The sequence below is a fragment of the Mustela nivalis genome (assembly GCF_964662115.1).
Source record: "Mustela nivalis genome assembly, chromosome: X".
NCBI lineage: Eukaryota > Metazoa > Chordata > Mammalia > Carnivora > Mustelidae > Mustela > Mustela nivalis.
Genome location: NC_139040.1, coordinates 69,043,294 through 69,058,016, shown reverse-complemented (window position 1 = coordinate 69,058,016; position 14,723 = coordinate 69,043,294). Strand labels below are relative to the sequence as shown.

At 42.0% G+C, this 14,723-nt stretch overlaps 1 protein-coding gene across 1 annotated transcript in view; it reads left to right on the top strand.

Moving 5' to 3' along the window:
* DGAT2L6 (diacylglycerol O-acyltransferase 2 like 6) overlaps positions 1 to 14,507 on the top strand; it is a 28,936-nt gene extending 14,429 nt beyond the window's left edge. The window contains exons 3-8 of the mRNA XM_082716475.1: positions 8,822 to 8,932; positions 9,453 to 9,523; positions 9,891 to 10,095; positions 10,751 to 10,925; positions 13,107 to 13,318; positions 13,749 to 14,507. Coding sequence (XP_082572601.1) covers positions 8,822 to 8,932; positions 9,453 to 9,523; positions 9,891 to 10,095; positions 10,751 to 10,925; positions 13,107 to 13,318; positions 13,749 to 13,903 — 929 coding nt within the window. The 3' untranslated portion in view covers positions 13,904 to 14,507. The remainder of the gene's footprint in view (positions 1 to 8,821; positions 8,933 to 9,452; positions 9,524 to 9,890; positions 10,096 to 10,750; positions 10,926 to 13,106; positions 13,319 to 13,748) is intronic.
* The last annotated feature ends 216 nt before the right edge of the window (positions 14,508 to 14,723 follow it).

The following is a 14,723-nucleotide window of genomic DNA, read 5'->3' as shown; positions in this document are numbered from 1 at the left end:
CACGCTAGCTTTGTGGCCTCAGGTAGTTATTTAACCTCTCTATACCTGGGCTCCTTATGTACAAAATGAGATTAGTTGCTGTCATAATGGAGTATTTGTGAAGATTAAATAACCTATGCGTGTAAAACGATGAGTGTATGGTAAATATTGGCTATTACTGTATGAGGAAAGTGAGCAGGTAAGATGCATCAAAGATAATTTGAAGAAAGGACCCACTTAGATTCATACTGGTACCACCTTTAACTTAAACTAGTAAACAATAGTAATTGGAGGTTATACAAGTTTAAATTTATTTTTTTAAGTCAGGGCCAGGATCAAAAGGGTCAATTTACCAAGAAGATATAACTGTCCAAAAGTAGACGTACCCAACAACAGAGCTTCAGTATCTATATGGAGCGAAAGCGAGCAGAACTGAAAAGAAAAATAGACAAACTAACAATGATATTTGGAGACTTCCTCCAAAACCACAAACAACCAAAACTCACACAAGATGAAAGAGAGAACCCATAACTACTAATTAAGTTAAATTTCTAATTTTGGAAAATAAGAAACCTTCCAAAAGAGAAAAATGCAGGCCCAGATGGTTTCAACAGCAAATTCTACCAAACATTTTAAAGAAGATATATCACAGATTCTGCACAACCTTTCCCAGAAAATAAAAGAGGAAGGAACACTTGCCAACTCATTTATGAGGCCAGACCTTGATACCAAACCTAGACAAAGACGGTACAAGAAAGAAAACTATAGACCAATATTCCTCATAAATATAAATGCAAAAATCCTCAATAAAATACTAGCAAATTGAATCCAGCAATACAAAGCATAATATACCACAGCCAAATGGGCTTTATCCCAGCAATGTAAGTGCAAATATTTGAAAATCAATGTAAACTAACATATTAACAAAGGAAGAGAAAACGCATGATCATATCAACTGATGTAGTCAAAGCATTTGACAAAATTCCATTTCAGTCATGATAAAACCTCTCAGCAAACTAGGAATAGAAGGAAACTTCCTCAACCTGATAAAGAGCATCTATAAAAAAAAAAAACTGTAGCTAACATCATATTTAATGAAAGACTGAAAGCTTTGTCCCCAAGATTGGCAGCAAAGCAAGGATGTCCACTCTCACCATATGTACTCAACATCATACTAAAAGTCATAGCAAGTGCAGTAAGACAAGAAGAAGGGAAAATGAAAAGCATACAAATTGAAACATAAAAAAAAAACTACCCTAATTTAACAGATGAGATGATTGTCTGTAGAAAATCCCAAGGATTCTATTAAACAGACACACAGACACATCCAAGAACTAGCAAAGGAGGTTAGCCAAGTTACAGGATACAAGATCACACATAATATACATATATACAGTTCTATATACTAGCAAAAAACAGCTGAAAATAGAAATTCAAGGGGGCGCCTGGGTGGCTCAGTCCATTCAATGTCTGACTTTTGATTTCAGCTCAGGTCATGATCTCAGGGTGGTGAGATTGATCCCCATGTCAGGCTCTGTGCTCAGAATGGAGTCTGCTTGAGAGTCTCTCTCTCCTTCTGCCCCTACACCAACTCTCACTCTAAGTAAATAAATAGTCTCTTTAAAAATCAAAGAATAGAAACATTTTACATAAAATACACCAGTTTTAGCTTCCACATTGTTGTCCACACACACATCAAAATATGATATCATTTTCCTCAACCTGTAGCATGTGAGCCTGAGCAAGGAGCCTGATCTGGGGCTTGATTCTGGGACCTTGAGATCATGACCTGAGCCAAAGGCAGATACTTAACTGACTGAGGCTCACCCCTATTCTTAATAAATTTCAATCGTTAAGAACTGCAGACAACATGTGCTACTCAACGGGGCATTCCAGAATAGAGTGGCTGACAGATCTCGGGGACCTTGAGATCATTTCAGGGCTGTCCTTACTGGCCTGTCACAATCAGGCCACATTTTGGAGCTCCTCACTCTGCCTATCAATCAGGTCGTCATCGTAGTAAGTCTCTTGATGTGACATTCTCCACTAGTGGACTTCAGAAACCTATCTACCTGTAGTGTTCAGCACGGTCTGAACCCACATTTTAAAAATGGGAAGTCAGATGACCTGTGAGATGCAATTAATTCCCAGGACAACTGTGGTGCTCCAAAAACTCAAGGTTAGGCAGGATGGATCTATTCTTGTTGAAAAAAAAAAAGGCAACAAAGACATTGATCATCATGGCAGAATACCTTTGCCTAGTATACTTGTATGCTTCTCAAGTCGAGCACCGGTTGTTCCAAGCTCCAACCCTGAGCTGTGCTCTCCTGCAGTACTCTAAAAAATACTCCCCACAGTGCTCTGAGCAGCTGCAGTACTTATCCTATATTTGCTCTTAACCGAAAAAAAGTCTTTTAACTTCATGTTAGCTTTAATCCGCTACCTTTATTATATATTTGCACTTACTGGTAGATTTTTACTTCTGCATGTTTTCATGTTACTAGTTAGCGCCTTTTCTTTCCAGCTTAAAGAAGTCCCTTTAACATTTTTTTGTAAGGCCAGTTTAGTAGTGATCAAATCCTTTACTTTTGCTCGGGTAAAACACCCTCTACTACTCCTTCAATTCTGAATGATAACCTTGCCAGGTAGTTTTCTTGGTTGAAAACTTTGCTTTTATTTGCTTGTTTTCTTTTGTCACTGAAGAGTAATTAACATTCAGTGTTACATTGGTTTCAGGTGTACAATATAATGATTCAATAATTCTAGAGGTTATTCACTTTTCATCAAGATAAATGTACTCTTGATCCTTTTTATCTATTTCACCCTACTCCTCGCTCATCTCGCCTCTGGTGACCACCAGTTTGTTGGTATTTCAGAGTATCATTTTGTTGGTATCTTTTTCTTTGTTCATTTGTTTTGTTTCTTAAATTCCATATATGAATGAAATCATACGGTATTTGTCCTTCTCTGACTGATTCATTTCACTTAGCATGATACCTTCCAGGTCCAGCCATGTTACAGATGGCAAGCTCACATATAGATACACACATACACATATACATATAACAGCTTCTTTATCCAATCTTTAACCCTTGGGTTGCTTCTATATCTTGCCTGTTATAAGTAATGTTGCAGTAAACATAGAGGTGTATATATCTTTTCCAATTAGTGATTTTCACTTCCTTTGAGTAAATACCCAGTAGAGGAATTACTGGATCATATGGTAATTGTATTTTTAATATTCTAAGGAAACTTCATACTGTTTCCACAGTGGCTGCACCAATTTGCATTACCACCAACAGTGCACAAAGGTTCTTTTTTCTCCACATCTTCACCAGCACTTGTTATTTCTTGCCATTTGGATTCTAGCCATCCTGACAGGTATAGGGTGGTATCTCATTGTGATTTCAATTTGCATTTCCCTGATGATCAGTGATGTTGAGCATCTTTTCCTGTGTGTTTTAGCCATCTGCATATTTTCTTTGGAAGAATGTCCATTCATATGTCCTCCACCCATTTTTTATTTGGATTATTTTTCGGTGTTATGTAAGTTCTTTTTATATTTTGGATAGTAACTTCTTATCAGATATGTCATTTGCTAATCTCTTCTCTCACTCAGTAGGTTGTCTTTATGTTTTACTGATTATTAACTTTGCTATGCAAAATACTTTATTTTGACGTAGTCCCAATAGTTTATTTTTGCTTTTGTTTCCCTGGCCTTAGGAGACTTATCTAAAAAAATGTTGCTATGACTCATGTCAGAGATATTACTGCCTGTGCTCTCTTCTAGGACTCCAATGGTCATGTCTCACATTTAGGTCCTTGATCTATTTGAGTTTATTTTTGTGTGTGGTGTAAGAAAGTGCTCCAGTTTCATTCTTTTGCATATAGCTGTCCGGTTTTCCCAACACCATTTGTTGATGAGACTCTTCCTGCTTGTCTATTCTTGCCTCCTCTGTCATAGATTTTTTCTTTTTAATGCTTGGTGTTAGTTTTTTTGCCCTGTGAAATTGACTGATCCTTTACTCTGCTTTACCTAGTCTGCTGTTGAACACCTCTACTGTATTTTCCAGTTCAGTTATTGTGTTCTTCAGCTCCATGACTTCCGTTTGGTTCTTTATTATGTTTTCTATCTCATTGTTGAAACTCTCAGAAACTCTCAGTGTTTGTTCATTCTTCTCAAGTTCAATGAGCATCTTTATGGCCTTTACTTTGAATTCTTTATCAGATAGATTATCTCCATTTTTTAAATTTTTTAAAAAGATTTTATTTATTTATTTGACAGAGAGAGAGAGAGATCACAAGTAGGCAAACAGGCAGGCAGAGGGGGAGCGAGAAACAGGCTCCTTGCCGAGCAGAGAGCCCGATACAAGGCTCAATCCCAGGACCCTGAGATCATGACCTGAGCCCAGGGCAGAGACTTAACCCATTGAACCACCAGGTGTCCCGATTATCTCCATTTTTAAGGGTTTTTAGTTTTAAGGTTTTTTTCCCCTGAGGAAAGTGAGTCTTTCACTTGGAACATATTCCTCTGTCTTCATTTTGCTTCGCCCTCCATGGTTGTTTCTGTGTAACAGCTATCTCTCCCAGTCTTGAAACAGTGGCCTTGTGTGGGAGATTAATTGAATTAATTAATCCTTTATCTTTTGGTTCTTCCTCAGACCTTTATAATTGTTTGAATACCCTGATTTTTTTCTTTTTCTTTTTTTTTTTTTTTTAAAGATTTTATTTATTTATTTGACAGAGAGAAATTACAAGTAGTTGGAGAGGCAGGCAGAGAGAGAGAGAGGAGGAAGCAGGCTCCCTGCTGAGCAGAGAGCCCAATGCGGGACTCGATCCCAGGACCCTGAGATCATGACCTGAGCCTAACACAGTGGCTTAACCCACTGAGCCACCCAGGCGCCCCTGATTTTTTTCTTGATAGGTTCCAGTTGTTGAGGGAAGGCCAACACTTGTCAGTGTCCCAAAGAGAGAGACCTCGGACAGTTTAGCTTCAGGTTAATTATAAGCCAGATCCGCAGGCAACAGTGTTTAAGGTAGGCAAATATAGACAGTCTTGTGAGTCTACAATATAAACCCTGCTGATATCCAGACAAGAAGCTCTGGAGGTACCCTCTGGTCAATAGCTGCAAAAATTGTGGTTTTAGACTTCAAGCTCCCATCTGAGTGGTATCAGCCAGCTGTGGGGAGGGCAAGGGAGGCCGCTAACATGGCATCTCCCTGTACATATTCCCGGGGTGGGGGGGTTCCTCTTAGCCCCTGGATGTGTGGCAAACCTGAAGCCTGCCCCTCAGTATGAAGCTTAGGGACAAGAAAATAAAACTTTTTCACATGAAGACTAGGGTTTTGTTTCAGTCTGCTGTTTGTACAGTGCCCTGTGCCAAAGACTATCTCTCTAATTGGTTTGGACTCGTGCGGCCCAGAAATGCATTTCTCCTGACCAAGACAGCCAGGTGCTCAAGGAGTGTTTTTTCTATGGGCTGCATGTACTTGCTGGCCGTGGCTTGGTGGGCCACGACTGTGGCTCATGGGGGTGGGACACTTGGCCAGCCCAACTTCAGTGGGGTAGGCTGCACCTGCAATGCATGGAAGGTGGTAGGGGACAGTCCCACTGGAGCTAGCAGGCTAGAGACCTGTTAGTCCCAACACCAACAAAGCAGGAGAACTCAAAAATGACACCCAGTGGTGCCTGCATCCTTAGAGAGCATCTAAACAGGTTTCGTTTTCTCCAGCAGATGCTTTAAGATTAAAACATGAGTCTCTTCCACATTCTGTTCAGGCACCTTTCAAACTGTTGCTTTTGTGCTGGGTCCCAGGGAAAGCAGGTCTGTGTGCAAGCCCTTTTAAGAGTGAACTTTCCATTTCCTATAGCCCTTTGGTTCTCCTTGAAGTAAACCTTGGTTTTCAAGACCAGACACTCCGGGGTCTCATCTTTCTGGTGCAGTTCTCAAGGTTTGGGAAGCCTGAAAGGAGGCAAAAACACTTTACTCAGGGATGAGCTCTAGATTATAAGACCTCCCTCCCAACTGTGGGTCACTGCTCCCAAATATGGGGGTTTCTTTACAGACTGTGTCTCCACCTCTCCTACGTATATCAAGGTGGCTTTTTTATCCTTTGTCCTGCAGGCTCTGCTCAGCTAGCTTTAAGGTCCTTTCCAGCGGGAATTGTTCTTTGTGTAGCTGTAGAGTTGTTATGTTCATGGGAGAAGGTGATCCTTCTACACCATATCTTGAACCCTCTATGGCCAATTGATCTTTGAGAAAGATGCAAAAGTAATTCAATGGAGGAAGGGTAGTCTTTTAAACAAATGATGCTGGAACAACTGGATATCCATATGTACTATATGAACCTTGATCAAAACCTCAAATCTTAGTAAAAAAAAAAAAAAACTCAAAATAGATCACAGACATAAATGTGAAACACAAACTGTAAAACTTTTAATAAAAAATTTAGAAGAGAACCTTCACAACCTGAAGTGAGGTAAAAGGTTCTTAGATTTTTACATCAAAAGTACAATCTGTAAAGGGAAAAAATTATAAACTTGACTTCATCAAAATTAAAAGCTTTTGCTCTACGAAAGACCCTGTTAAGAGAACAATATAAAAAAATAAACATTGACTGTGAGAAAATGTTTGCAAATCACATATCCAGCAAAGAGCTTATACCCAGAATGTATAAAGACTTCTTAAAACTCACCAGTAAAAACAAAACAAAAAGACCCAATTGAAAAATGGACCAAAGTGAAATAAATATATCCTCACCAAAGAGGATATACAGAAGGCAGAGAAGCACATGGAAAGCTGTTAAGCATCATTAGATGTTTGGGAAATGCAAATTAAAATTATGATGAGATACCACACTACACATCTATTAGAATGGCTTGGCCATCTTCAGTACAAACTAAATTTAGAGCCTGCCTTATGTGAGCATCTTCCTTGATAATTTACACTAAGGCTTCTCACTTGAAAACAGATAAGATTTTGGAAGCCTCTCCTGGTTTCAAGGCCATTATATCTAAGAATATGTCATATATACATCCACGCAAATGGTTGTTCTTCATCATTCTTGCTTCAGACACCTTTGCTTTCTGTGTGTCACAGAACTCCTTGTTCCATGAGCTCTAGCTCTTCCATGTTTGGCCTCTGTTTCTCTTATCTCTTTAAATCGCATTTCTGTCACTGCGACACCAGTGATTCTCAGACAGGCTGCATTTGGCGGGCTTGTCTTCAAAGGGCATTTGTGGTCTCCTGAGGTGCCACACCTGCAGTTCAAATAGATTCCACAAGGGGGATAGTGTTTATGGAAGTATAGCTCTTGGTTAGACTCCCATTACTTGTGAATAATAGAAAGGGACCAGATATAAGGCACACAATCCATCTATGATTTAGATAGCATCACATTTAAACAACACAAATGCTGCTTAAACACTTATCATTTGAGTTTACCTATTATTGAGAAGAGAAAACATTTATCTTTCAGCCAGTCTATAGATATTTGCTAAACACCTACTGCGTGCAAGGCATGGTTCTAAATACTGGGGAGACAAACAAAATTTATTTGAAGCAAAATATAAAGGAAATGATACACTTGGGCTACCTTTAATTAATAATGATTCTTGCTGAGTTTTCTTCTGAAGCTTACCTGGCACATTACTCTCATCTTTTTGGAGGGTCAGAGGCAGCAGGATATTTTGCTATGGAAAGCTTCGTATGAAATTCCTCTCACCGCTATTTCTTATTTAATTAGCATAATTATAACAACCATCTCAGCCATCTCTTTCAGAGAGAATTCAGCCTATCACTAAGGTTTCTTTTACTCCATCACATGATTTTTTAAAGAAAGGCCCATTCCATCTTTTTTTCCCTTGTTTCCCTCTATGTCCAAAATGCAAGGGACAAACCCACTGCTAAGTAACTCTTGAGTTTCTTTCCCTTCTCTGGAAATTTTATCTACCATGATGTGGTTACCCAGCCCAAGAAGTCATTCCCTTAGCTGGGTCTTTTTTCTTTCACAATATGTGTATTTAGCCCCTTTTTCTCATGAATGCAGTTTTTTTAAAGATTTTATTTATTTATTTGACAGAGAGAGACACAGAGAGAGAGGGAACACGAGCAGGAGGAGTGGGAGAGGGAGAAGCAGGCTCCCCTCTGAGCAGAAAGCCCAATGCGGGGCTCAATCCCAGGACCCTGGGATCATGACCTAAGCTGAAGGCAGATGCCCAATGACTGAGCCACCCAGGCACCCCATGAATGCCGATTTTTAAATTGGAATTTATTTCCCACTGCTGTGAGATGTATCAAGTTTACACTTCAAAGCCTACTATGGCCCTTTGCTAATAGAGATAATATTCCCCCTTCTGGATTTTTGAGACTTTTTGAATGTGACAAAACTGAACCTAGTAAAGCACTTTCTAAATACGTGTTTTCTTCTCAGCATCAAGCAGCCTGTAATACTGCAGGCAGCCCTCTCCGCTGGTATGTACTGACTTAGCAGTTCCACAAGCAAAGGAGAGTCAAGCTTTTAGAAAAGAATTCCTGAAGTTCCAGAATGGGGATGCCAGTCACTGCTTCAAGGAGCTGTTCTTGCCAGTGCTGTCATTTGACCCCAGCTGAGGGCCTGCTCTGAGAATGCCATTTCGTCAGTTAAGATCTCAGCCACCAAAGGGACTAAGGCCGAGGGACTCCGAGGTGGGCCTGGACTATAGCAGAGTTGGGAGAGGTTGTGAGGGAAAAGGGAGAGAAGGGTCTCACATCAGCCTTGATCTGCTCCTTCAGTATAGAGCAGAGATGAGAGTTAGAATTCTATTAAACTTGAAGGAAACTGAACTTTTGTGTCCCCTTAGGAGCAATTCCTGTTTTGCTTATACCCTACTTTCTGGTGTTCACTAAATATTGGATCTTGTCTGTGCTTGCCTTAGCCTGGCTCGCCTATGATTGGAACACCCACAGTCAAGGTAAGAGACAGAGGAAGAGTGGTGGTACCTGTGTGTGCTGAGGATGGAACCACAGGGAGAGAGAAATGGAGGGAGAGAGTGGGAGAGGCAGAGAGAGAAGGGGTGGGAAGAGGACAGAAAGGGAAAGGGAAAGGAAAAGAAGTAGGAAGGTAGAGGGCAGGAAAGATGGAAAGAAACAACTAGAGGTAGAGGGAAGGAGAAGGAGAGAGGAGAGCAAAGCTTAGCAAGGAACAGAGATCTCTCCCAGGTTTCCCAAGAAGGATTAAGAGGTTGTAAGACAGGTGCTCCCAAACTTGGAATATCTTTCTATCACCTTCCTGGCTGACTACAGGGGATCAGGGCCCTTCTAGATCTTCTTGGGGGTTGGATTCAGAGACAGTACCTATCTAGAAATATGGAAGTGTGTAAAGGGGACCTCTTCTCTGACCCAAGGGCTGTAAGAAGAACCCTCCACCTCTGGAAGAGGTTTGAGGGGTTGGCAGTATCTCACCTGCTCTTTCCTTCCCTTCTGTACCCACAGGTGGTAGGCGTTCAGCTTGGGTACGAAATTGGACCCTCTGGAAGTATTTTCAAAATTATTTCCCAATAAAGGTAACTCCCCTTCCTTTTAGTGTCCTTGGTTCTGGTTGCCCAGACTCTCCCCTCTCAGCTCCATGTTTTCAAAGGCTTTAGTGACCAACAGTGAAAGTGAAGGCCCAGAAGCATAATGCAAGTTAGACATCCAAGATGGATGGGCAGGTGGGGAGATGGATGGATTGCAACCTGTCTTCACAGTGGCAAACCCAGGTCAGCCTCTCTGAGCATCATAACCCTGGCAATCCTATGACAATGAAGAATCTTGAAGAACAGGGATCTGGGGTTCCCCGAGGGAAACACAGGAAACCTGCTTGTCTCTGGGTCCACACGTCCTCTATTCTTTCTTCCTATCTGCCGCCCTGACTTAATCTCCCTCTAACAGCTGGTGAAGACTCACAAGCTCTCTCCCAAACACAACTATATCATTGCCAATCACCCCCATGGCATTGTCTCTTATGGTGTGTTCATCAACTTCGCTACTGAGGCCACTGGCTTTGCTCGGATTTTCCCAGCCATCACTCCTTCCGTAGGAACCTTGGAATGGATCTTCTGGATCCCAATTGTGCGAGACTATGTGATGTCAATGGGTGAGTGAGTATAAGAAATCATTCCATTCTCTGACCCACCTCAGAGCTCCAACACCAATAAGCCCTGACAGTCCACATCTCACATCCTGCTGGAAGAGGACTTAGTAGAAAATGAGTCCAGAACACACTGGGCCAGTAACAAGAGTATGCAGCCACACGGCATGTTCTGTCTAAGATATGGGTGGTAGGATTTAGTTAGCCAGTAAGATAATTTATAGGCAGTTATAAGAGTTGCCAGAAATCCTTTCAGAAAAAGAAGCAGAAGGCTGGAGTCCAGGATCAAAGCCAAAGTGGAAAGTGGAAGGTCAGTGGTGGCTAGTGGCTAGTCCTGATCACCCCAGAGAGAGACCTCTGGACAATTTCCAGAGCTGTAAGACTGGGGAGAGTAGATACTATTGATCTAAGAGGCAGCAAGCAGAGGAACACAATGTAGGTGCAATTGTAGTATCACAGACCCTTCCACAAGGCAAGCAGCTGACCCTAAGGACCAACCTCAGGATAGGGCAAACCCAGGAAGTGGAGGTCAAAGACAGAAGAGTGGAAACAACAGTAGTCAGGAAACAGAACTGTCTCCAGCATGAAAAGCCCAGAGGAACCCCTTTCCCCAATCTCAGGTACGAAGTTTGCTATGCCACTTGACTCTTTGGTTTCACAGGTGTGTGTCCAGTGAGTGGCTTGGCCTTGAAGTATTTGCTGACCCAGAAAGCCTCAGGCAACGCTGTGGTTATTGTGGTGGGTGGAGCTGCTGAAGCCCTCTTGTGCCGGCCAGGCGCCTCTACCATCTACCTTAAAGAACGAAAAGGTTTCGTGAAGCTGGCACTGAAGACAGGGTGGGTCCCCAGGTTCTGGTGCCCTAAACCTGTTAGAAAGGGCTCTCTTTTTACTCTGGTTGCTTCCTTCTGCTCCTTCACACCGTGTCTTAATTGTATTTGGGGTCCAGATACATTTGTAGGCACTTCTTTTAATTGAAGTTGCAGAGAGAACAGTAGGAAAAGACCTTTACCTTCTGCCCATTAGCCTAGTTAGCTGGGGATCTGGGGAAACAGAGCTTTAATCTATATCAACCCACTAACTGAGAGGCACAGAAAACATACTCAGCGTAGGGAAGGCACTGGGCTTGAGGCTGTGGGGATTGCAAAAATAAATAAGACATGATTATTTTCCCCAAAGAGCATATAATCTGGTTTGAAAAATAGAATGCATTTGTTCAGCAGTTATTAAACCCCTCTGTGTGTTAGGCATAGTACTAGGCATTGAGGATATAAAAATAAATAATACCCGGTCCTTGCCTTTAAGAAACTGACAGTCCCATAGAAACAACAGAAGTGCACACATGTAATTACAAAATATGTCCAGAAGCCAACCACTTATCGTCTCAACTACAAGCCCCCACGGTTTAAACTAGCACCATATATCCCTTGGATTATTACAGTCTCCTAACTGCTCTACCTGCCTTCACATCCTAGAATCTATTCTCAACCGTAGCTAAAATGATCATCCCTTTAAACGTGAGATTATGACACCACTCCAAATGCTCCAAAGGCTCCCATTTCAATCTGGGCAAAAGCCAAAGACTTTATGGGGGCCTGCAAAGCCGTAAATAACCTGGTCCTTAGCTACCCCTCATCACCCACTGCTCTCCTCCTCGTTCACTCCAGTAGAGCTACAGTGGACTTCTTGCTGGCCCTCCAACAAACCTCAGGCTCCTGCCTTAAGCTCTTTGCTCTAGCTGTCCCCACTTCCTGAAACACTATTCCTCCAAAGAACTGCTTGGCTCATTCCTTTACTTCCTCCAGGTATTTGCTCAAATGTTTTTTCTCAATAAAGTCTATCCTGATCATCTTGCGCTATTTTTTCCTTTTGTATTTATCACCTTCTTACATATCACTGATTTTACTTATTTATATATCTGGTTTTTTGTTTATTTGTTATTATTGTTTATTGTCTGTCCTCCCTCAAGAAAAACTGTGAGAGATTTTTTTTTATCCATTTTGTTCACTGACATGTCCTTAGGGCTTAAACCAGGGCTGACGCATAGAAAGAGCTCAATAAATATTTGTCGAATGAATGATGTGCTGTAATAGAGTTATGTACAAAGTCCTATGGGAACAACAACTGATGGAAACATCTTTACTCTCAGGGTAGAAGATTCATAAGTGAGTGACATCTGAATTGTGAGCTAAAATATTAATAGGAGTTGCCAGTCAGGCTAAAAGGGAGAAAGAATTCAGGGGACCTACAACATAGCAAGCACTATGCGAGGACCTAGAGATCCAAAGATAAATGACAAATTTCCCACCTTTGATCAGCTTGACAGACAACTAGGGAGTCAGACAGGTAAGGAGGTAACCATAATAACTGAGTTAGACTATTGTTAGTGTGGAGAAAGATAAGCTGAAGGGTACCTAATTCATATTGTGGGGGAGGGCATTGGAGGCAGTCAAAAAAAAGGTTTCTTCAAGAGATTGAAATTGGAGCTGAGCATTGAAGGGCAAAATAGAATTAGCCATGTGAAGACAGAAGGAAGGCATTTCCGGCAGAGGGAGCAGAATGTACGAAGAAGCGTAGACAAGAAACAACTTGGCACACTTAGTATGGTTAAGCAGATTGCAAGAAAGGGGCGGGGAGAGGGGAAGCTAGCACAAAAGCTAAAGCACAAAAGCCGTGGTAAGCAGCACAATACAGAGTGAGGATCTCTGGAAGAGTTTTAAAAAGAATGACATGTCCAGATACACAGTTTAGGAAGATCATTCTGGATGCTAGGAGCAATGAAAACAGTTAGATTGCCTAAGATTATTTTTTTCCTATCAGAGGACAAGGTGCAGCAGCTGCCTGTGAAGGGTTCAGTTGGAAGGGTGGGGCATGGCAAGAGTGAGACACAAAGCTGAAGATGTTTGGGTGCTTGGGTCCTTGTTCTATAATGGGGAGATTAGAAGGTTTTCATACCTTGGAGAGGGTTTTGCTGGGGGGAGCTCCCTCGGAGAGTTAATACTCTGCTCCTTTCTTTGCAGAGCGTACCTTGTCCCTTCCTATTCCTTTGGAGAGAATGAGGTTCACAATCAAGAGATCTTCCCTGAAGGCACGTGGATAAGGTTCTTCCAAAAAACTTTCCAGGCCACGTTCAAAAAAATCCTGGGACTAAATTTTTGTACTTTCCACGGCCGGGGCCTCACTCAAGAATCCTGGGGCTTCCTTCCTTTCAATCGGCCCATTACTACTGTTGGTAAGCTTTCCAATACCTCCGGACCACCTTTGTTGTTGATTCCCCCCACCCAGGTCATCCATCAAGTCCAGGAAGTCCAGCAAACAGCTGGGATGGGGAGTGGTAATTCCAAGGGGTATGACTGAGGACAGGGTGGGCAGGACAACTGAACAGATAATAGTTGTGGCCTTTTAATAGTTGCCACGAGAGCATCTTTGTTCACAAACCTTCCTTCCCATCACTCTTCTGAGCTTGTTCTCATTCTCTTCAGCATGGATGATATTAGGTATTTGCAGAATATGGGATGGGACGGAGCTAGAGCACAGGGAAAGAACAAAGGAAGAGGAGGGGCCGCAGATACTGAGTTTCAGTATATGCCTCCTTCTGAGGGATGGGTAACTTGAGTTGAGGAGGGGAGGCTCTGATGCTTGTTTCTTCTCCTTCCCCATAGTCGGGGAACCCCTGCCAATCCCCAAGATTAAGAGGCCAGACAAGACGACTGTGGACAAGTACCATGCACTCTACATCAGTGCCCTGCGCAAGCTGTTTGACCAGCACAAAGTTCAGTATGGCCTTCCTGAGACCCAGGAGCTGACAATCATATAACAGGAACTAGATCTCCCCCATTACTAAACTCCTAGAACATGGAGGGATTCAGATAGGGCTACCCAGGAGGAAGAATTTGGGCAGAGAGGAGGATCTCAGGCGCGAGAAAGGCCAAACAAGCCAGCAAGTACTTAATGAATCTCGCTTGGCGGAAAGAACCAGAGGGGCAGAGGAAGAGTAGGAAAGCAGACTCTTGTGAATCCACAGATCTTTTCTGCCCCATGACTCCAACCAGCTCTCTGATCAAAGGAATTAGAAGACAAAGAACACCACTGCTTCTTTCTCCCAAGCCTTAATGACACCATACTATGTAGCTTTAGGCTTAGAAGACTTGTTTAGAACAGGAATGGTTTGTTTCCTCTTCCTCCTTACAGTTTGGAAAACACAACAACGTAAACCAGAGACCTGACCTGTAGTTTCTGATCCAAGCAGAAAGGATTCCCTCAGTTGTGACCCAGTTCTACACTGGAAAAAACTTTTGCATGTAGTTATGCTGTTTATTCTATAAAAATAAAGGTCTACTCCTGAAACTAACATTATACTATATGTTAACTTACTAGAAATTAAATTTTAAAATTTGAAAAAAAAAGAATAAAGTTCTAGATACATAAAACAGGCTATGACTAGTTTCTAATTACTGTGGTTCACCACTGGGCTTCCCTCAAACCTGGTCAGGAAGGTGGTCTGTGGAGAACCATTTTCCTCTTCTTTACCCATCCCTTATACTTCCTTTGACAGAAAAGGTGAGAAGAGGAACCGAACTTCTACACAGTGTAGGAGACAGGAGCAAAACTGTGAGAATTGGCATAGATACCCACTG